The sequence below is a fragment of the Chlorocebus sabaeus genome, chromosome 29, assembly GCF_047675955.1.
Source record: "Chlorocebus sabaeus isolate Y175 chromosome 29, mChlSab1.0.hap1, whole genome shotgun sequence".
Taxonomy (NCBI): domain Eukaryota; kingdom Metazoa; phylum Chordata; class Mammalia; order Primates; family Cercopithecidae; genus Chlorocebus; species Chlorocebus sabaeus.
Genome location: NC_132932.1, coordinates 18,498,493 through 18,522,517, shown reverse-complemented (window position 1 = coordinate 18,522,517; position 24,025 = coordinate 18,498,493). Strand labels below are relative to the sequence as shown.

The window sequence follows — 24,025 nt, the reverse complement described above, 5'->3', positions numbered from 1 at the left end:
TGAATGTTATTTTCTTCCTCTAGGACTGATGAGAGGCCAGAGCAGGTAAAGCCTGAAGCTGAGCCGTATCAATCCTACAGCACTGGACTATAGGAGTTGGTGCAGACGAAGTTGACTGAGAGTGAGACAGAGGGGAGGTCTTAACAGTGGTTGATGGCACTGGAAAAAAACTCAGAAACAATATTACGACCTCATTTGTCTAGAGAAAATGTAAAATTCCTGTGAGTAATATGCATCCAGTGTTTTAAAACATCACCATTTTTCTCAAAACATTTTACAATCAATCATTTCTGGATGAAAGGCCCTACATTTATAAGGTGAGAAAAAACACCTTCAGAACTCTCCTGGGGTCTTTTGTCCAACCTTTGACTAAGTGATCATTTTGCTTCATCTATGGACTAGAACAGAAGGAAAAAGGAAAAGGACATGGTAGCCATCATCTATCTAGGCAAAAACTGGTGTGCCATACTCTACCCCTCCATCCCTCTCCTAAATAGTCACACGCCACTTTGACTCTGAGTTGCTCTTTGCCGATTACTTCCACTGGTTCTGAATCACAAGTTATTCATCATAGGTGGCCATCAGATCTCTAACATATAGAGGACTGTCTATGGAAAGGCACAAGAGGATTTTTACAATAGTAAAATATCCCTCTCTAGGAGTGACAGGGCTCTAGCCTCACCCTCACAGGCACAACCAAGAGCTCAGAGTCCAGCTCATCCCAAAAAAAGACCGAGTCCCTGATAAACATGCCATCAATAAACACTGGAGCAGACGCCATGAAATTCCAATCAGAAGAATTTATAATGTGAAGTCAGATATCATATAGTGAGAAATAAATAAACAGAAATTGTCAGTCAAACTCATGGCAGCTGGGACCAGCATCAGAGGCAGTAAATGAACTAACCCCATAAATCACATTTATGATCGGCCCCATTGAGCATAACTCTGCCAGTGGGGCTTTCTGCTATGTAGCAGGACACACTGGCTTGTTGCATCTCACAGAAGTGGAAAATGAGCAGGGCCAGTGTGTCTCTGGAGCAGTGACTTAAGGGTGTTAGACCATGATTGAGACATTTCCCTGCTCTCTAAGTCAATGTGTGCATAGGGCTTGGGAGAAGAGTTCTGGCTTCCCACCTAGAGTGAAATTCAGCAGAAGGCAAAGACTCCTATTGAACTCTGATTAGGTGTTATCTCAAAACCCTAGCACTTGCTATGCACAGCCCAAGATCACAGTGGGTGAGAATTTGGCTCTGTTCTGGGAGAAACCCAGGGGAGTCTCTTTATCCAGCACTCTTCTCTTAGCCAACATCCAAGTCATGGACAGAAATACTGCCCATCCTTTTGCATCTTATACTCTTGCTCTTAGCACCCTACTCCTTCTTCTGTTCACTGTGGGATTCCCAGTACGAGGCAGGGAAGACAGTGTGGAGACAGGGGATCTTAAATGCTTTTACATTTTCAGGCTCCATCACATTGTGCCGCATCTACCTTAAAAGCACTCCTAAACTGATCAATTACACGAATGAATTAATGGATAAATGAGTGAATGAATGAGCGGATAAATGAATGATTATCCCAAAAAAGATATGTCCTCCAAACTGCATCTCTGCTCTGTTTTCCTCAGCTTAAAACCCTCTACTGTTGTTTCAGACAGGAGCTTCTACCCATGTAATAAGAGCTATTGAGTGGTAATTAAGACCATGTGTATTAAACCCAATTGCTGGTTTAACCCCTGGCTCTGCCTCAAGAAACTGGGTGGCCTTGGGCAAATTATATAAACCTCTAAGGCATGATTAGCACATTTATACAACAGTAATATTATTAGTACCTGACCCCATTAAGAGTATTAACTCATGTTGAGCCCTTAGCAGAGAGCTTGGCAAATAATGACGTTTGATTCAAATATGGATGCTCATACTCATGCTCTGCACCTTCTTCCTTCCACCGCCTCTGTCCATTATATCTTAGCATTTGTCAGCTAAGACTGCTTGAGCTTGAGTGACAAGAGTGGTGGTGAATGTTCTCAAGATTCTGATGAGGAAAGGACTGTGACTAGGGCACTCATAAAGATCATCTTATTTAATCCAAGGCGGGGCTTTCTCCTGAGTCTTGAGTATCTGGCAATGATGTGTAGTCAGAAGATGGCCTTATCCCGTAAACCCTCTCAAACCATACCATCCAGCTTCCTTTAGTAATACTGAGACTCTTATAGAATTTTTAAAGAAGCTGCCTCTCTTTTAAAACATTTAAAAATGTTTTAAAGTCATTCCCTGGCTCTTGAAGCTAATCAGCAAGTGGCAAGCAGGGCAGTAATTAGATCCTCTGCTGAGCCCTGCATTGAAGATTTGAATAATTCAGAACATTAGTGATAGGGGAAAAGAGAGGTTAAAATAGAACATCTCCCTAGTTAATAGCTAAGTAATTTTGAGCATCCCAACAGGAACAAAGAACAGGGCATGGCCCAGCACAAGAAGCCCACTATGCCTTGAAATATCAAGGAAATGTGTCCTGAGAAGATTAAGCAGTATTTTGGGGAGCTCACTCTTATATCTATCTAAAGTCCATACCAAGATTTACCACAGACAGGAAGATAGCTTGAGGCCAGGAGTTTGAGGCCAACCTTGGTAACATAGTGAGACTTCATCCCTACAAAACATAAAAATAAAATAAAAATTAGCCCAGCCGTGATGGCATGCACTTGTGGTCCCAGCTGCTCAGGAGGCTGAGGCAGGCAGGAGGATCACTTGAGCCCAGGAATTTCAGGCTGCAGTGAACTATGACTGTGCCACTGCACTCCAGCCTGGGCGATACAGTGGAGACCCTGTTTCTTGAAAAATACATTGTAATTTAACTTAATTATTTATTTTTTTAAAGAGTGACCCCTGCTTTGGACATCAACTTTCAGATTAATTTGCACCTTTGCCCTGTGTCAAATGAGCATTTTCTTGGCATTTCTGCTCTCAGTGTCATTATGAACAGTTTCCCGGTTCACTCTCAGCAATGGCTAGTTGCTATTTCTAAAGCATCTTCCTTAAACCACAGCTTTTTTGTGTCACCACTGAGATGTTGATATTTTAGGACCAGGTGATCCTTATAAGACTATTTTCCCAGCCATGCCCTCCATCACTGGAAGATGCTTTTATTTGGGAGATTGTCCCAGTTCTTATTTACCTGAGAACACTGGCCACAGGCAAGTAGTTGAATGAGATTATCAGTCAAGGGCCTTCCAGACTTAGGAGGCCATAATTTATTCCAGTCCTTGGATTGTCATCTCAAATTAAATGTCAAATAATTAGTCACAAGGGCATGAGGACAGTCTAAAGTGAAGCTACATGCCTCCACAGCCTCCTTGGCCTTTGTGTGGTGTTGGAATTACTTCCTATGGGTTTGAGGCTATGTGGGATAGGACCAGAAGTCTCTCACAGTGCTTTGATCTCAAGCCATCACTGGAGTAGACTATAAAAAGGTTAAGCCTTAGGCCTAGATTTCAGAGGACATCCAAAATCCTACCTTGAGAACACCTATTTTTGCTTTCAAGCAGCCTAATTCTGCTCTAGCTGGCTGACATAGAAAGCCACTGATGCAAAGGTAGCCACATTCTGGGGAGAAGAGACATTTCTTTCGTAGTAAACATGCTGTCAGGTCATTCAGAATTTTGGATCCTGAGTGTTTCCATGAGTGAGTTGAAGAAGGGGCATAGTGATAGCACTTTGAATGTTGTACCAATAATCTGGGGCTTGGAGAATGAGAAATCCAGTGCAATCCAGCAAACATTCATTAAATGTGTACTGTGTTCATAGCATTGCACAGAGGACATTCACTTTTGCCTGGACCAACTTAATGCAAGTTGTGCTTACTCATCAAAAGGCGTTTCTATACTGGAGACTTATATCCTAGGCCTACAAAAGGTCTACTTATGACCCTATAATTTACGTAACCATGTGGGGTAGGTGGAAAACACGTTGGAACAATTGAAAAACAAAGGTTTCTCTCCCTTAGGTCTGCCAGCGTTTTTCACAGGGGCATCATCTTTAAAAAGAGTGTTTGGTTTTCTTCTCACACAGACCCAAAGGATTTAACCACACACAAATTACACATTTTTAAGTGATATGAACAAATATTCTAGGGATGAAGACATTTTTGATCCATGTAGATGAAGAAGTTATTTCTATCACTGTCTAAACCCCAAATGTACTATTGTAACTTGATTCTCAGCAACGAACTTTGAAGAGAAGTGTGCTTAAAGAAAAGCAGCAAGTTTACCATGTGGCACAGCCAAGCGGCTGGTCTAGAAAGGGCTGGAGCATGACCAGGGGCTCTTATATTTCCTGAATTTGATTCTTCTCTTAATACTGTATGGCAAGATGTAAAAGCTTAAGCCAGTGTTTCTCAAGTACAGCAATTTTTACCCCCAGGAAGCACCTGGCAATGTTTGGAGGCATTTTTGGTCTTCACACACTAGTGGGGTGGGGGTGGAGGAGGCAGAGAAGAACTGCTAATGCACTAATAAAAATGCTGATGAATATCATACAATGCACAGAAAAGCTCCCCACAGCAAGGAACTATTTAGTCTTAAATGTCAACAGTGCCATAATGGAAAAACTCTGTTTAAACCTTTCTACATCTCTGCTGAGCTCTTGCTAGTGGAATTGCAATCTGTGCCTCCTGTCTCTCTTCCACACTTTATCCTAGAACCCATCAATATTTTTGAAATAAATTAATGAAAATAAGTAGTGAAATGTTATTAAGGAAAACACATTATATGACATAAAGCAGAAAATATGTAGACAAAGAGAGGGAAATTGGAATGAAAAGAGAAGACAGGGAAGGAGTTTTAAATTAATTATGCTAAAGGATAATAAAATCTTTGGGGTAAATGGATATTCAAAAGAACATACTTTATCCTACTTTGAGAGCTTACTCAAATGATTACAACTGGGAAGTTGAATATCAACATGTCAGGAGTAACAGGATATCACAAAGACGCAGAGCTGGAGATAATCAATCTTTTCCTTGGGACCCAGTCTCAAATAATAATTGCATGTATGTTCCCCTTACAACACTCATTTCCATCCAATGTTTAACTTATAGGCTACCTTAAAAATTGTGCAATATCTTTTTCCTTTCAGAAAAGCAAGGTTCAAGCTCTTGAGTTGATACTGGATCTCATGATCTTTGCACACATTTGAACTTTCCCAAACTTTCAAACTACATTTAAATTCAACATACTTCCCTACTACATAATGAATCCAAATAAAACAAGAGCATTGTTGTTTTATACTTTATTTGAGACCCTACATAAACTATGTCAGGAGGATACAGGTCTACACACAATTTCATCAATCAATAAATGGAGTTGTTAACATAACATTGAAGATATGATGCTATGAGAAAGACAGACATATGATCAAGGAGTATTTACAACTCTCACTTATGATATATTTATATTGAAGATGGGTATATACATATATACATGTACATGTGCATATACATACCTATGTCCATACATACACACACATATATACATATATATGTATAAAATGCTTTTAAACAAAAACCAAGAAAAGAGTTCACCTTCCTGTGGTGATTAACCATTTGAAAGTGAAGAATGGTTGATTTGTATTAGTGTCATGGTGTTAAATCTCTGCCCCCACATGTAACTTCAACACCCATAGATTCCGATGAAGACGCGTGTTTGCCTTGGGATGGAAGCATGAGGGTGAAGAATGGGGTGATGGGGATGGGGCCGAGACTGAAAGACATGCACAATGGGAGAAACAACCTTTGGTGATACCATTAAATCATCCTTTTGTATTAAACATAAATTATTAATACAGTTTAAAAAAATAATTTTCTGTTTTCTTTTGAGGTTAGGGAGAAAGGAAGGGGGAGATGAAGAATAGAGAAAGGGTGAGCACTAGCCTTTTCAACATATCTGTTAATATCAACTGAGAACACACCCCTCTAACCAGTGGCCATCTTATCAAGTTAGAATTTTTTTTTTTTTTTTTTTTTTTTTTTTTTTTTTTTGCATAAAAGACCCTTCACATAAGAGTTTTACTTAGACAATAAACTTCTTCTCCAAAGGCAAATGCAGTCATCATTTTAACTAGATTGATTCTCCAAGACTCACCAGGATGCTAATAAAATTAGCATAGCCAATGCATTCACCTGTCATAAAGGAAAAGAATGAAGGGAACAGCACCTCAAGGAGGAGATACGGTTAGTAAAACCCAGTTCTACTAAAACCTCTGTCATTCATGTTAAGTTATCAACTTTGGGATCCAAATGATGGAAAGCAATCATGATCAGCACTTTCCAGAGACCTGGGAGAAAAACAAACAAGCATCATGTAGGAATATTTCTAAGTCATAAAATACAAATGAGGAACGATCAATTGGGATTAAAATAAAGGGCATAAGATCCAACTGAACGCACCTCAACCCTGCTGTGCTCAACGTGTCCACCCATAAATGATGAGTTGGCAATACTGTATTCATTGTTAAACTTTCCTCAATTCAAGCCACACTGTTGTTGTTGCTACTGCTTTTGTTTTCCAAAATCTGTAAAATTAGCTTGGCCTCAGAGCAGGTGTGCACAGGTATCAGGTGTCCCACATGCCACACACACCATTGTTCAGCAGTTGCCATAATCCAGCTAACCCTTCAGATTGCCAATATATTTATACAAACATTGGGAAACACACACAAACACATGGGATCAGACAAGATATAATAGCTTTACATATACTTAGTACAGAAGCTTAGGGAGGGGGGATGGAAATCAGTCACAACAGTACCTAAACTTCCTTGGCAAAATTCCTCTCAGGGAATGTAATATCCTAATAATGCACTGAAGTAGGTACCAGCTGATTTTCCAGATATTGGAAGTTTGCTGCACAACATCAGCCTAAAGATAAAGGGACATGTAATGTCCAGTAGGAAACAAATCAGTGTATATCATTTACATGACAATAAATCCTTCATTTCTCTTGAAATAAGATATGTAAAGTAGCACTTAGTTTAATACAAGTTTTGTTCTGCTGTAGACCTAGCTGTAAAAAGCCATTCATGCAAAAAATTACGTCCAGTTTTAGCTGGATGTTTAAAGGACACTTCTCCTGAAAACAAGTCCCTTTCACTTAGGGAAGGGAAAAAAAATCCCACTTAGCCAGTGCTGGCTGAGAGTGGAAAATACAAGACTTTGGTGTTTGTAGGGCATTTGCCTTAAGAACCCAGAAGTAGCACTGAGCTCACCTCTAAAGAGGCAGAGGGCTAGATGCGCCCTTGAAAATTTTAGGATTTTTTTCAGAAAAAGTACTGAGAACCTTTATAAAATTGTATTCTCTGGCCAGTTCCCTCCTGGGGCTTCTATTGGCATCATCTGTCCTAGAGATGCCTGCTCTTCAACTCTAGTCTCAGGTCACATTTCCCCCAGCCAGCAGATCATTCCTCCATTAGCAGTCACTTTGCAGTTCCTTCCTCTCTGTTCTAAGGGAAAATAACTTGTATTAAGCTTTCCTATCACCATAGGTCCTTTATCTACATATTATTTCTAAACTTTTTAAATATAGGAAGGTTCCTGGATTTAAACATAAGACAAAGCTCCTCTATTCTAAAGAAGTCTAACAGAGGTGTTGGATGCTGCTCACCTCTGGTCTTCATACAAATAATTAGAGAATCTTGTGCCATGGCCTTTTTTGCAGGGCAAGTGTGAGCACTGGAATGAGATTCACTCAAGAGGACAAGGAATGGAAGGAATGGATGGCTACATCTTAGACCCTATCCCAAGTTAGAAATCGTAGTTCCACTGAACTTGCTCCTCTAAGATCTGGCTCTGGCCTACTTTTGCCACCTCATTTATTCCTAAAAGAAACCCCTTATTGTCTTATACCACTAAATATTATGGATGTTATGATAAGCAACACGGAAAGGGAATGGAAAGAAAGGGATAAGATACAGGGGAATTTCAGAGCCTTGGATGGTGCAGAGGCAATCGAAATGGAGGTTTTCTAACATCTGTGAGATAGAAGGCAATATTTACGATGAAATCTGCAGTGACTGACTTGCCTTCCCAACACAGGATTCATCCTGACATGAGTGACGAAGATGCTGACAATTACTTAAGAGTAGACAATGCTGACTCTAAGATGATATCTGTATGTTATTGTGCTATATGAAAACTGGCCAATCACAAAGCAGTGTGACAACATGTGCTTCTGCTACCCTTGTTTTCTCAGTGCACCCTTCAGGCTGGCCTGAAGAATGCCACAAGGAGTCATTTGCATTCTTACTGTGATTGTTTAAGGCAAAAACAGCTGTTGAAGAGCACTCAGGGTTGAAGGGTGGATGCTGAGAATCAAAGAAGTGCCCCCAAGGAGTCTCCAAAATGCATAACAGTGGTATCATTGGGCTCTTTTCTGTCCCCAAAGTTCATAACTTCTGCTCAACTGCTGTGAAATATTGCCTCCAGATGCACACTGAGTCAAACATAGACTTGTACATTCTGAGAAACGTGCAGAAATTTTAAAAGGAAAGTGATTGTGTATAAGCAGTCCTTCGTTTAGGGGTTTACAAGTCAATGGTTTGTTACAAAGACTTTTGAGTGTGTTTCTTTCTACTTATCTGAGGCAGGAGACCTGGGAGTATTACTCCAAACCCATTTGTTAGGAGGTCAAGAATGTGACAGAGACAACTAAGCTAGACTTGGTAATAAATGAAAGATGTAAGCACCTTAAGAATAAAGCCTTCCAAGTTGAGGCCTCGGTGGATAGGAAATAAAGGGAAACAAAACAACTCCCCTTCCTAGTCTGGGAGGTCAATCAGGATAGCAGGCCCCTTCAATTCAGGGGGTTGTTTGCTGTCCCTGGTGCTGAAAACATATACCCAGGAATCCCCGCAGAATTTACACTCTGGGATGGGAGAAGCAAGAAACCCTGCTTATCAAACTAAACACTCTTTCAACAAAGGCTGACTTCAGGTGTTAGGCCTCAAAACATGTTTCAAAAGTCTTTTTTTTAATGTGTGCCATTTCAAACAAAAATAGCCCTGAAGCAACCCTAGTTTTCCTGTGGAACAGAGTTAATTCATGCCAAAATACTGCCGTGGCAGCTCTCCCAAAATTCCCTCATGTGAATCACGAACCCTAAAACCTTGGAAAAGAAAGATTGTAAATAGATGCAGCATCGGGGTCTACTGTCCCCAGCTACTGATTTCTTTTTCTGATACTAGTTGCAGATAAGAATTTATTTGGCTTGCTATGACTAAATGTTTCTGAAAGAAATATTTGGATAAAACTTTACCATGAACTGCAACATGGACTTCTGAATTCCTCTCCATTCTTAATTTTCTTGTCACATTCTGGACAATAAACAGGGCATCTATTATGCTAAAGAGAAAGTATAAACTCATAAACAACTACATTCCATCTGCCTCTAAACCCCCACCAGCCAACACACACACACACACACACACACACACACAAAGAATCTCAAAAAGTAAAGTCTACCTGAGAAATAACATGAATCTTCCCCCAACAGTACACAAATCTTTGCCAGAGAGAAGAACACTGCTATTTTCTTTCACATTCAGAGTGAGAATTTTCTTGCCCCAACTTGCTTTCCTTTCATTTTAATTTGACAGTTCCTTAAGCTAACCCACCACGGCTCACACATAAACAAAAAGGGTCCTTGATGCTGTGAAGTGAGAGAAAAATAACATGAGTCATTTTCTGTTGCCTCCACGTCTGATAGAATTGGAGGAGCCTTTACTTTGGGATATGAATATAATAAATCTTTTCTAGCCTGGGAACGGAAGTATCCTAATGGCCCCTAAGAAAGGCTAAACTCTCAGAGAAGGAGCAGGGGGTGAGAAAGTTGTGAAATAAGTTCTTGTTGTGCCTGTTAACATATCGGATCAAACTTTCTCTACCTGGCAAGTTACTCCCCAAATGATATCTCTGAAATCCTTAAATAATCAGTCTTGTCTTTAGGAAGTTATGTAGTGAAATAAGCTTGTTCAAGGCAGGCTTTAACAGTGCTGTGAAAGAGGTCGTCCCCTCCAGATTATCAGAATAAATTATGAAACTTCACCCTGAACCAGCTTGCCTTCTGCAATTTCACATCATAATTTAAAATCTCAGTAGTAACCCAATTTGGACTCTCATTTCAAAAGCTGGGATGCTTTTTGTCTACTGGACAGTGGTCCAGAACAGAGGTGTTGCTTTTCTACATAAGAAAAACAAAAATTGAGCCCAATCTTTTGTCATCAAGATTGCCTCTGTATGAGGCAAAAGGTAAAAAGAGAAAAGAGAAGCCGAGATAGCCTGAACTTGAGCAAAATATTTATGAATTTCTTAGGATTTTGGATACACAGCTTTATTCTAATTTCTTTCTGGAGTGATCAAAATAGTTTTAGAAAATCATGTATAGCATTTTGTCAGATACATTGCAAGTGATGGTTGCTTGGAGATCTATGAAAAATAACATTTGAGAAAATTTTACTTGCCAAGTAGTCACTACTACAGAGTACTTATAATAGTGGCTGTCATCACAAACACCTGGGATTTTTTAGGGGCTGTAAATGACAGAATACTGTGACTTTGGCATTCTGGCCTCAGGATTCATTATCAAGGGTTTCATTTTCATTCAGACATATTTCTCAGTGGGAATCCCACTCACACATATTTGTTGGCACTTGGGCCTACTAAAGGTGTGGTCTAGCATTTGCTCTTCACTTATCTTAAGATTATTTTCCCATGTACAAATGCTGGTCCTGGAATGAACAGGATACCACTTAAAAATCATTATCCCTTCAGATGCTCCCTGAAAGATTAGTTATACCACCACATTTATAGAGAAAGCTTCATAGAGTCCTATTTTTACAAAGCATTATGTTGAAATTGACAGAACCTGATGAAAGCATGAGTTGATGGCAAGGAATTAAATGCAGCAGAAGTCGCCATTTTGCTACAAAATGTTCCGAGTTCCAAGCCTGAAAACAAAATCTAATTGTCCCTTTCCAGTGACTATGCCAAACAGATAAAGCATCCCCCTGTCTGCTTGTATTTTTTAGAGCATTCTTCATCGCTAGATACTCAAAGCAAAAAATGTTAATGGCAAAACCTCTAAAAAACAGACACCAGCAAAAATCTAAGGAAGATATGCCTCAAAACACATCTCAAAAGCGGCTCTCAGTCTCTCAGCTCAGCACCCAGCAAGACTGCTTGCAACTGCCCAGAGAGTGGGCTCTATGTATTTGTCTGGCCCCGTACAGTTCCCAGAGCATGTTAACAGTTATGATCTCATTTAGGGCTCAAATAGCCGTCTGTGGCATGCAGGGGGTAGATAGTAGTTCCATTTTGTATATGAAGAAACTGAGGCAAAGGGAAGACAATGTTTTTCCCAGATCTCTCAGCAGGAAACAGAAATGTGCAAATTCTCTGCCTCCCATTCCCATTATCCTCCCTCCACCACACTTTTCATCTGTTTTGCCATTTTATCTTAGAAAGCATTCCAAATAGACCCCAACTCTTTTCTAAAGAAATAAAAGTGAAAAAAAATTATAAATCTCATTGAACATATTAGAAGGAATCAAGAAAAGAAACAATATGGAACTATCCCCAGCATTAAAAAATACACATTTTCACATATATGTAAATATATATACACACACCTATATATGTAAACATATATATATCCCATATAATAATCATCATATATACATGGGATGATTTTAATATGTATATATATTAAAATAAGGGATTGGGTTAGACATTATGAATTTGTTTTTAATAGTAAATATGGTTATTTGTGTTTTTCAGAGCCATTTAAGGAACAGAGTTGAAGTATCTATTGATACATAATGATTTGGGGAACAGAGGGTTTGGTGTTCCAGCTCCTTCAGCAATTTCTTCTACCTTTTTGTTTCTAGAAAGGAAGCATATTATCAGGTTCAGTTCTGTTCTTAAGATATAAACCTTTCTGGTGCCATCACAGAAAAGGTTTCATTTGATTGAAAAAGGCTTTTTTTTCCCCTCAAGATTTGGATGCTGCTGCAAATCTGTGTGTCAATATTATAGCCACTTCACTAAATAAATAAATGCTTTGCTGACATGTGGAACTCCTCATCCATAGAAATATAGCATATCCACACTCATAGAGGCCTAGAAAAAATGAAAATTATGTTTCTCCATTTATCCGTATAGTGAACAGCCAGAAAACAACAGAGGAAATTAAAAGAAAGTGTGGTTGTAGAAAGGTTCCCCTTTCCTAACCAAGCCAGAAGGATGGTTTGACTTCAAAAAGACAGACTGAGGCATTATAATAGGCTTGTTGTCCCAGAGTCTCTTGTGCAAAAGCAACTGATGAGGCGCTAATGAGGCGCTAATCACTTGGTCCAGAGATCTGGAAAGATACTGATGACTGGGAGAACACACTTATTTTCCTCTTTAAAAACCAAGGCTAAATCTCAAGCTTGGCTGATACGCAGGCTAGTAAAGAGGGAGATGAGACAGTAGGGCTTTCCCTGGCTTTTCCCTGGCCTTAAAGGGTGGGGTAGGGAGCAGGGAATGGACAGCAAGTGTTCAGAGTTTGGACAGCTTCCAAAGGAGGGCTACAAGAGATAAACTGCCATAAAACAAAAATGGGACTGACTCCTCGGAGTGGGGTTGTTTGCAAACTTGTTCAGGGCAGGACCTTAAGATGATATATAATACTTCAGTGATAACCAACTTGAGCAATGGATGAGAAGCATATTGGCTTGCCCCATCTCTGGAATTAGAGGGGCACAGGACTGCAACTAGTTGTCTGCGGCCCACATTAAGCTAAGGACACTCAAGTGACAATCTAGCAGGCTTGCTCCTAGCCCAGTGCTCTTCCCGTGCCCCATGCTAAACGTTTTGGTTCACATTCTAATTCAATTCAAGCGTCTGAGCTTCATATCTGACTACTTGGTTCAGCCACAAGATAGGTTCAATAACCTGCTTAAACTACTTCACATTTATATTTGCACTTACTACTATTTGTTACTCAGGAACAAATTCAGTACAATTTCCCCTAGAAAATTAATTAATTACATAAATTAATTAAATAAAATCTGAATCAAGTTTTTGTTTCTCCAAGAAAACCAGTCCTGTCTTTAAATATGAAGGTTTAAAGAAACTCAAGATTTAGTCTCCCTTGAAAAAGTCCTAATTTCATGAGATCCAAAGTCAAACGGTATGTGCCGATAATAAGAGGAAAGATGAGCTATAGATGAGTTTAAGAAATCATACATGTGATGCACACTTCATTGCAAATGTATGCACACAGAGATCAATGGAAGTGGCACAAATGGAGCATATGGATTTGTATACCAGTAGGACTATGGAGGCTTTTGTGTGTGTGTGTGCGTATATGTACACATGAATAAGTACCATAATATAAATAATTAAAAAGGTGAATGTAGTTTGCACTATGAGCATGAGCACCTAGAATAAAACACAATGCTGATATTGCTTTTAAATAAAGACATCAAGATTGCCTCTATATGATTTTTACCTTATTCAGCCCAGAAAGATATCTTCCCAATTGATAAACACAATGTCCTTGACTGGAAACTTTCAATCCTCCTAAAGAAATACCTAAGAATATGCAAGGAGATTCTTATTATTTAAATGAAAACAAGAGGCAAGTAGGAAAAACAATTTCAAAGGGAATTAGAATCAGTAAAATCTCAGAGAAAATTGTTATCCAGACGTTAAGGTAAAGTATTCGAAAACCCTGAGGTAAGTTTCCAAAGATGACTGCAATCATGCTGAGCAACTCTGTGGAGTCTGAAGGTAACTGAATCTAACCTGAAGGCCTTTTCTCAAAACTTTGGATGTAATTAATGGCCCTATTTTGCAGAGAAGTGGCAATTTCAGCTTTGAGGTTCTATGTGGTTGTTGTGCCACAATGTGGAATTGTAGAGTTAGTCTGGCTCATTCTGGAGCCAACCACTCCTTAAAGAAAAAGCTGACAAACCAGACTTAGAAGACAGCTACATCTTTTGTCCCAACTGTGAGAAACAGGAGCTGCGACTGCCTCTCTTGTAAGGACCATAGGAAAGACCTGCAGAAAAGACAAACACCTTGCTGTCAGAATCCATCTGTCCCACCTAGATGCAGTCATGACCTTGTTGCAACTGGACCTTGAATCCCTGGAGGACTGCAGAGCCCAGAGCAGGGCTCAATGACTTAGGACACACTAATTCCTTTGAAACCATTTCACTTTGTGCAGCATTGAGATATGCTGTAAGACTGTCATCAGCAGAGTGTTTTTCATGCCTTAGTTTGCAGTTCCCTCAGGGGAAACCCAATACGATGACAATCACTGTCACTCTGAGCAGAAAGCCTGGCTCGGCATCATGGTCAGAGAAGGCCAAAACTCCCTCTCCTAGGGTCAGATCCCAGCCGTGGCTCCTCTGCTCCTGGAGGCTAAAAGTTTACTGACAGAGAACGCAGGGTCAGGGAGGGAAAGGAGGGTTGCTAAGGGTGGGCCCCCAAGGGTTCCAGATGGGATTTGTGGCGAGACATCATATGCATCTCAATGAGCTTTGCAGTAAAATTCACTGCACAGAGGTTAATCTAGATGTCAACATCGTCTGACAGCACTGAAATTACTCCAGGGCAGGGCTTCTTCAGAAGTCTTAATATAACAGTCAATTCCATCCTGCCTACAGGAAATGAAAGTTTTCTGCTTTGTGTGCCGAATCATTCAGTGCCAATTTTCTCACTGTTTGAAGTACAAACTGTTTGTGGTTCTGGGAATCACCTTGTATTAAGACTTTTGTGGAATTTGAGACTCTGGATTGTCAGTCCCATGAAAGCAGGAGGATAGGACCCAAAAGAAAAAGAGAAAAGAAGAAAAATGAAGAAAAAGTCTTCTTCACTGAGATTTACTTCTCCACTACGAATGGCAGAGATAAAATCACCTGGACCAGGTTTATTTATTCACTCTAGAGGTAGGCTCAGAGGCATCAGTTACATGCCAGGTAGCTATTAAATTGAGACAGAAGGTGGACAGATCTCCAGTGAGGAAAAAAAATATTGAATGTGTCCTACCATTTAACACACTACAAAATTAGTCTTTAAAAATAATATGGAAAACTCCCATGTGCTCTGCTGAAACGAAAGAATAGTTCTCAGACTTGGACTTCAGTGTTTACACTTCTTGTTGAGTTTTAGGGATGTTGCATCCAAAAGAATGTCAGTGATCCAGCAATCCTATTACTAGGTATCTACCCAGAGGAAAAGAAGTCATTATACATAAGACACAGAGATACTTGCATGTGCTACAAACGTGTTTATAGCAGCACAATCTGCAATTGCAAAAAGTGGAATCAACCAAAATGTCCATCAGTCAATGAGTGGATAAAGAAACTGTGGTATACACACACACACACACACACACACACACACACACACATATATGATGGAATACTACTCAGCCATAAAAAGGAATGAATTAATGGCATTCAAAGTAACCTGGGTAAGATTGGAGACTACTATTCTAAGTGAAGTAATTCAGGAATGGAAAACCAAATATTGTATGTTCTCACTGATACACGGGAGCTAAGCTATGAGGATGCCAAAGCATAAGAATGACACAATGGACTTTGGGGACTTAGGGGGAAAGGGTGGGAAGGGAGTAAAGTGAGGGATAAAAGACTAAAAATATGGTACAGTGTATACTGCTTGGGTGATGGGTGTGCCAAAATCTCCCAAATCACCACCAAAGAACTTACGTAACCAAACACCACCTGTTTTAATAAATAAATATATAAAAATAAGTCTTGAAAAATACAATAAAAGACTGTCAGAGTACACAGTAAATATTTGAGCTCTCAGTCTACCTTCGCTTTCAAGAAAGATGTCTAAATTTATCATTGCCTAGAATGAGAAGAAACCAACTCCTTTCGTAAGATACTAAACTGAAAAGCAAGACCTGAGTGCCTCGGTGTTTCTCAGAAGTAGATGTTCAACAGGCCTTTCCTCACCTCTATTACCTTGATACATCTTCTATTAGAAACTTCCAGCTTTGTCAGCTAAAAGTATCTCCTGCAAGCTACGAATGTGGGTCATGACACTGAATAAAAAGCAATATTTGCCTGGGCGATTAGGAAAAATTAATACAACCTACTCTCCTGCCTCCCTGTGATGAAAGAAAGAGAGCCTAGTTCACTGGTTCAAGACATTATCTCCTACTACAAATGTCAAACCGGGTCTTGTTTTAAATTTGGAACTTAGAAGTAAACTAGAAAAAAAGGGAATCTGAGTTTCGTTTCTTTGATCAAGAATTCCAAGTACTTTGAAGGGACACCACCGCCCCCCAACCCCACCTCCACAGGTCTCCCGAAAAGCATCTATTCTGGTACACTGAGACTTGAGCCAAAGACAGTTCTTGCTGCAAACTATAGATACTTTTATAGGCAAATAAGGAAAATACGCTTGAGGAGAATGTGCCACGCAGAGCCTCTGTCAGTAGCCAAGATTCAGCTCTTTAGGATAGGGCAGCCCATGCTCAGAGCGAAAGCTCTAATACCCAATGCAGTGACACAAATATTCACCACACCTACTATGGTCAGCAGTGCCTGTCAGAAACAGCAATAATGATCAACATCTCACATTCTCTCTGTCTCATCTCTCCTAGGGGGTGGTTTCCCCTGAAGTGCTGGTGGCTTCTATACCAACCCCCAAATAAGATGTGATAGAAATGGCTCCTGTGTGGTCATCTATCAGGTAACCAGGAAGAATGATTTTCAGATGCTCAGAATGTTAGTCAGCATAATTTAATTCAGAGAGCACCAAATGATCAAACTTTACAAGATGACAGATTTCCCATCAGAATCTTCCTGAATGTTTCTGAGGCCAGTTCATCTCCAGATTTCTTATCTGCATGAATGGTAAGGCTCAAAGAGAATCCCAAATTGGAATCAATTTGCTGACTTCAAACAGGCCTCCTTTGAAGCCATTCCAATCAAATATATAGAAATAAGCACACAATGTACACATACATGTACTTTCGTTAGCAAGACACTCCCAGTATTACTAAGCAACACCAAAACATTCTCCCAAGCCCATATTGACGTCTCAATAATGATGCATAAACTTGGAATTTTCCTTTAAAATCTGTTAAATATTGGCTGAAACAATGTATTTGGTATGAAAAAAGAAAGTGAAGCTTCAGGAACCAAAAACACAGTGACTTCAGCACCCAAGCCCTAAACTAAAGGTGCTATTTTTTTTTCTCTGAGGCAAATGCCTTTGAGTCTTCTGGCATGTTGGTTCCCTACCAAAGCAGACAATAGACATCTCAGGGGCCTTTGGGACAGCTCTCTGGACTGCTGGCAGGTGGGTTCATTCAACAAACATCCCTGGACATTTCTTTGCTCCAGATTCCGAGCAAAGCACTAAAAAGATCCCTAATCCCAAGACTGTCCATTGCAATCACTGTACTTTGGAGTCAAGGTAATACTGCTGCTGTTTGGTTTGGAAAAGGGGAGCAACGAAAGTCATTAGTCATTCCTGAATAGAAAAGGACTTTGGTAAACAGTCTGCAACTTAAGACGCTACCCTCTTTCAAACGTCCCGGCCTCTTATAATAAGCATTAAAGATAAAAATATTGTCGGTTTTGACCCAGAGTTGATTGCCAGTGGCCTGCATGAGAGATAGGCAGGCCTCTCTCCATATCTTGGAATAGTTTCTGCCAAGTGTTAGCATGTCGGTTTTGAACAGGGAAGGTTGACCAGCTGAGGAGAACAGCCTGGTGAAACGCAGGCAAGGGGCTAGGCCAGTAACCTCCTTTGAAGAGCATAAAAACGAAATCTCCAGCTTGTCTGCCTGGCTTCCTGTACAATATTCCTCAAATCTACCAGTCACCAGGTCTTCTTTCATTGCCTCCTATAATCAGTCCTTTGCCATTGGTAACTTTTCTTTGTCTCCTTCCTTATCTTTCACTCTATCTTTTATTTTTAAAAAGCAAGTATATACAAAAAAAAGGTGAGACCAGAACATAGCTTTAAAAAAATGAAAAGGACTCTAAAAATATCTGTACAAACCTCTTAAATGTCTCAGATGAGAAATTAGCTGATTTGGCCAAGGCCACGTAGGTAACTAATAGCAAAATCAGAAATTTTGCTGGTCTTTTCACCCTGCCACTTTTCTACTTAACTTCCAATGCATCCTGTACTCTCCCGGCATGGCTGACTCACTTCCACTTCTGAGTTGAGTCTCGCACAGCCCCAGAAACTGGCTGACAGCTCTCCTGTTGGTGTTGGTTTCTGTAGTATTTAGCACCAAAATGACTTGCACTAGTGTATTCCGCAAAGTAAGCATCACTAGAGAAGAACATTCATGTTCAACCTGAACCCAGAAGGACCAAAGATCCTTTGCCTCAAGTGGGAAGCCTCTGTCTAGGAGTAATTTGTGCATGATCTGCTAAATGGAGGAAGCACCACCTCCTTTTTATTGTTTGTTGACTAGAGGAGGCTTAGTGATGCCCAAGGTCCCCTCAGAGTTCAGCGATATCATTAGAGGGCAGCGTTAGGCTCACATCCAAAGCAAAGAAGAACTGGCAGGTCCCGTGGCCACGACACCCTACTCCAAGGTGGATATCCAACAGCAGGTCACTCTCACTCAGTCCAGGAGAGGATCTGGTGAGGTCGGCATGGCAGAGAGACCAGCCTGGGTGCCCTGGAGCATTCACCAAAACACACCAAAGAGCTCACTTCAAAGCTAAGCTCTCAGAGGCAATGTGACACGGTTTTCTAAAATGTGGACTTTGGTATGGGAAGATGAGGGTGAAATGAACTGGAGTGGCCATATTGCCCAATCGGATGTCATTTCACAACACATTTCATCACATTAGGCTCTTAATAAATAAATAAATAAATAGACCGTCGACAGTGCTTTTCTGGTACGTAGGAATGCCAGGATGGGAAGCAGAACAAACGCTCCCCTCCTGGCTTACAGCCGTCTCAGACACTTCAGACTGTGAAATTTTGAGACAAGGGGCAAAGGAGGAGAGGAGTGTCTTATTGGAACTCAGCCTTGCCCAGGCCCAGTGAGCCCTCAGCAGCAACTGCCTCCTACCTATGCAAGGCTGTCCTGCCATTTCAGAGTAGTACTGAGAAAAATGGCACAGTGACACAACGTTGTTAGAATCTAAGAACTCAGAGCTAGAAGGGGCTAGAGATTAGCAGATGTACCCCTTATTCTGCAGATGGGGAAACTAATACACAGCGGACTAGCCCTTATCAGTCCTGTCCCAGTATAGGAGGGACAGGTGTGTCCCAGTACATGCCACACTCCCTAGAGCCATAGGGTACCCCTGCAATTTCCATGGCCCTATTTTCTGCCTCCTTTGCTCTCCAAAAGAAATCCTTTTTTTATCTGCCAAGGTTGATAAATCAAAGCAGACTCTGTATAGAGAGGACAGCCAGAGCTGAAGGAAGGCAGGTCCTCCCTCTCTACCTTTCCCTGATCTGCCCCTCTCTCTCTTGCACTCTTCCACAGCCAGCTGCTTACAATGGACATGACAAGAACATGATCCCAAGATCAACATGAAAGCCCGTGGGCATAAGGTGCCAGCAATCTGACAACCGTGGTCTCCTTCAGTGCTTCTTGTTCCCCAAGGAAACACCTTCTTTCATTAGGCCATGACGAATCAGTGCCTGAAGATAAAACCATAGCACGATCCTTATTCCCAGTTTTCCATCCATCTCCAACCCAGTTCTTCTCCTGCTTCTTCCCAGCCTAACAGTGACTATCAGTTTTGAAACACACAGCCAAGAAGACAGAAGCCACACAGTGTTTGTTCAGGGGAGGATATGGGAGAAGGGAAGCAACAGGAGCATTGGCACCTCACTTCTAACCAGAAGACACTTTTCCCTCAGGCCCCTCCAGACCATGCCCTCCTTGAACACCTGTTCTTAGCTACCCAGATCAAAGCCAGACTGTGCAGTTTCATCCAGCACTCACAGCCCCAGCACAGTTGTCCTCTAGGTGGAAAGACAACAGAAGTAATTGTCATAGGACAGTAAAGGGTTTTCTTGAGGTGGTCAATCCAAACAGCTTTCCCCAAAGTCCTCAGGGGCTAGGAGCACAGCACAGTGAGAAAACTCACACCAAACTCCCATCTCACCTCCCTACCCTCCCAGTCCAGCTACTCAGCCTCCTTGATCCCAAATCCCAACCATGGCTACAATCTGAGCACAGCTCTTTACTATTCAAATAAAAATATTTGTGGGTCTACAAAAAGAAGCAAAACCACAAACACACAATTCAGTCCTAAACCTCACATAGGGAGGCCCACGTTTCAGCTGACTTCAGCTAACCAGGACGTCCAGGCTGCTGGCAGTCTTTTCAGCTGGCAGCGAAAAGGGTAGGCCAGAGGCCCCCAGGAGGTGAGTTCCAGTTTGGCAAAGGTCAGTCCATTAGGTAGCTCTGTGCTTGGGGCAAGGTGGAGGGGCCCAGTGGCCTGGGAGGAGTACATCCTCACCTCCCCAGCAGATGAGCTCTGTGGGGCCAGGCTGTTGGCTTCCATGTTTCATGTGACAGGGAGGCCCAGAGGTCAGCCCCACTGTGGTCTGTGGCAGCAGCCAGGAAAGCAGTGATTCCCCAGTGCTGAAGCAGAGGGAGCTGGCCCCAGCCTAGATGTTTCCTTCCTTCTCTTCGGTCAGGGCTCAGGCCTCGTTAAGATGCCAAGCCTGCAGCACTGGACCCTCATTGGACATCTCCCAGAGAAGCCTCAGCCCTTCCCCCTACCCCAGCCCACAAAAGTGATTTCTCAGCCCCTGCGTTTTCACAACAGCTCAAAGGCAGATGCATCAATCCTCCCAGGGGCAGGAAACGTGAGGAGAATGCCAAGGGGCCTGGCGCAGGTGCCAAGTAGATCCTCCCCTGCTGGCTCTCACCCACTCCACTGCTTGATTTCCTGAAACACTCACTGCTCCAGCCTCTCACTAGACCTGGCTCCCTTCCCTGGTAGTGGGGTTTACCTGGGACTCCGCAGAGACCCAGGAAGTGAGGTCTAGGATCTAGGGAAGCAGGATGAGAAACTGAGAGGACCAGGGGGCATTTGTTACAATGACCTACAAGCAACCATGTCTCTTGCTATTGCAACCCTAAAGCCTGCTGTGTCTACATTCAAAGATAACATGAGGGACCTATTTCTTAACCTCCTAAGCTTCCCAGGGGCCTGAAAGTGGGAGGTGAGGCCAAGGAATCTTTGCAATGATGGAAAAGACAGGTGGCAGTGTCTTGGCAGGGTCCAGGTTTCAGTTATTTTTTCTTCTGTGGTTCTTTTAGTCCAGAAAGTCCAGTTCTTTAAGTTCTGAGAATAGAAAGACACATCCTTTGAAACTCCAGCAAGAAGCTTACACCCAGGATGCATGCGGTCAGCTCTTGTCATGGTTTTGTGTTGTGGGGTTGTCTGTTCTGTGTTTACCCGTAGGTGCCATCGTCGATTCCCAAAAGCATCAAGATTACACTTTTTAGAATGGACAAATTAGAACATTGTCCTGAAGTGGAGGAAATGGGGAAGAAGTGGAGGCAAGGGCGCTGCTCCGGCATCATTTCTTTGCTGAGCGCAGCCATGCGGTCCCGGCATGTGCCTGTGGTGAGCTTCCGGGGTAATAGGCACACACAGCAGCGACTGAGCACCACCTTAGCTCCTCCCGTCCCAAAGCTCCCATCCCAAAGATTGTCTCTCTGCTTGGTCCAGGTCTTCTGCTCTGAAAAGCCGTAGCATTAGAAGCATGGGCCACAGCTTAAGTCAAAGGGAATTTTCCTTTGTATTATTAATATTTTAGAGTTTCTGAGTCGTTAAAGTCTTGTGGTTGTCTGTATCAGCAGCTTCTCTGTGTACTAGAGAAGATATCTCTCTGTAGATATAGATTGATAGATAGTTAGATATATAAATATATATATATATATGCCAAACTGCCTTACAGGGTTTTTTTTCTTTCTTTTTTTTTTCCTTTTTTCAGTGTTGTATGTGTAGCAGGCACTTGAGTTTATATGAAGATGTTTGCTTCAGTCAAGGATGGAAGGAGTTGTGAGGTGGAAGGGAGATGTGAGGCAGGGAGAGAGGAGGCAACAGAGTATGAAGTCATGACCACCAGCCACCACTAGCCGAGAATGTCCAGGTAGATTGGGGTGGCCTTCCCCAAAGCATGGAGGATTTTGTAGATCTCCTTGATGTTCAGCCGCTGCTGTGGTTCCCTCTGCCAGCACCCCAGCATGACATCATACACCTCTTTGGGGCAGACTCGGGGCCGCTCTAAAACACGACCTTGGGTAATGCATTCAATGACCTGAAAGAGTGAGGAGAACAAGGAAGTTACACCCAAAGCCCAGCCTTGGTCCTGTGGCTCAGAATCGGCAAAAAGCAACAACTTCCCTGATTAGTTTCAATGCAGAGCCGAGGCTCTCGCAAGCACAAGCTAAAGGTTAGGCTGCAGACAGCACTGGTATACTTGTCTGTCCGGTGCATGGTGCAGTGAGCAGCACTGGCTGGTGGAGCCCTCTGCTGCCCTTCATACTCCACTACTTGGGCCAGGCCCGCATTAACCACTGTCTCCCCATACTCTCTTCTCTTTTACCTCACTTTTCTTCTCTAGTCCTGAATCTCATCTGGATGACTGAGCTGCATTTATTTTTCACTTGATAATGGACATGGGCTTCTGACCTGTCCCTCCCTCTCTCGTGAGCCTGCCTCACTTTGAAATCCCCCCTGAAGGAGCTCTGCACCCTCTGGCCCCTGCACGCCAGTCTCCTCTTATCTCTCATTCCTGGCAGGTTCCCAGTTGCAGACTCTGTGCACGTCACCACACTTGCCTCTGAGTCATTACATAGGACCATTTTGCAGCAAGACCCATCTTTCCCTGCCGTTTGCACTAAACCATGTTTCCAGTTTCTCTTAAAGTCCTTAACAATAGGACTAACTGCTTGATTCACCACTGCCTTCTGGGTGGCCAGTTCAAGTCCATTAACCTCAGTATCTCCGCATGCCCATCTATAAGATAGAATCAAATGTCTGCCTTAACCACCCCCAGGAGTATTGTAAGGATGAAATGAGACCACGAAAAGGGACTGTATGGTCCATCATGCTGAAGGAGTGGCCATAAGGAGGAGTAGGAAGAAAACAAGTAATGCGTGGCTGGCCAACCCCAGCAGGCCACTTGAGAACCAAGTGTATAATTTGCAATGCATTTCCAATTCCTCAAAGACACTTCTTTACCAACAATGAATATGTGCATTTTCAAGGCCTCATTGTCTAGTTTTTAGGTTGTCACTTCTCCCTAACTCTATCACTGCATAACTTTGGTCAAGTCACTGACCCTGAACTTCAATTTCTGCATTTAAAGATTGGTCGTAATGATAAAAATACACAGAATAATCTCTAGCTCAACAGCTGAACAAATATTATTTCCCTTCTCTGCCCCCATTAGTCTGTATGTAATTAGGCAAGAACACTGTCTTTTTTCTCCTTTGCATGTCCCTATGCTGCTCAACAGTGCCTTGTCTCCAGTATTGTCTCATGTCACGCTGACTTTGGGAGGGCTGGTCAAACCATTATTGTGTCAGCATCCGCCTGGTTCTATTCACCCTGGAGTTTGTGATGGCCCCTCGGCTCATTTCTTTACCAGCCTGATAAGTCTCTAGTTGCTCATATTTCCCATTCGTATTAGAGCCCCATTTCCACTCTCCATTACCTTCACCTCCAGGGAAAGAGATTCAGCTCAAACTACAGTAGCAGCTGCTAATGCCAAGATCAAAGTTACCAGGGAGTGTCTCTTCTAATGTTGGACTACCCAGGTTTGTTGATTTCCATGGAGAAACTGATGATCAGTGACTATCAGTATGTGGCTGCTATGGTGGGTGGAGTAGGGGAAGTGGCTGAGGGCAGAAAGCCTGCCTTTAAGGCCAATACCTCTGTGAGTCTTAGAAGAAACTGCAAACACCCCATTAGCTACTAGGAGCCAGCTCAAGAACAGAGGC

At 42.0% G+C, this 24,025-nt stretch overlaps 1 protein-coding gene across 5 annotated transcripts in view; it reads right to left on the bottom strand.

Annotated features, from left to right (window-relative positions):
• Positions 1–7,714: 7,714 nt before the first annotated feature.
• Positions 7,715–24,025, bottom strand: part of NTRK3 (neurotrophic receptor tyrosine kinase 3) — a 402,674-nt gene continuing 386,363 nt past the window's right edge. For all 5 annotated transcript variants that reach the window (XM_037987726.2, XM_037987720.2, XM_037987721.2 and 2 more), the window contains one exon: positions 7,715–22,338. In XM_037987726.2, coding sequence (XP_037843654.2) covers positions 22,153–22,338 — 186 coding nt within the window. In that variant the 3' untranslated portion in view covers positions 7,715–22,152. The remainder of the gene's footprint in view (positions 22,339–24,025) is intronic.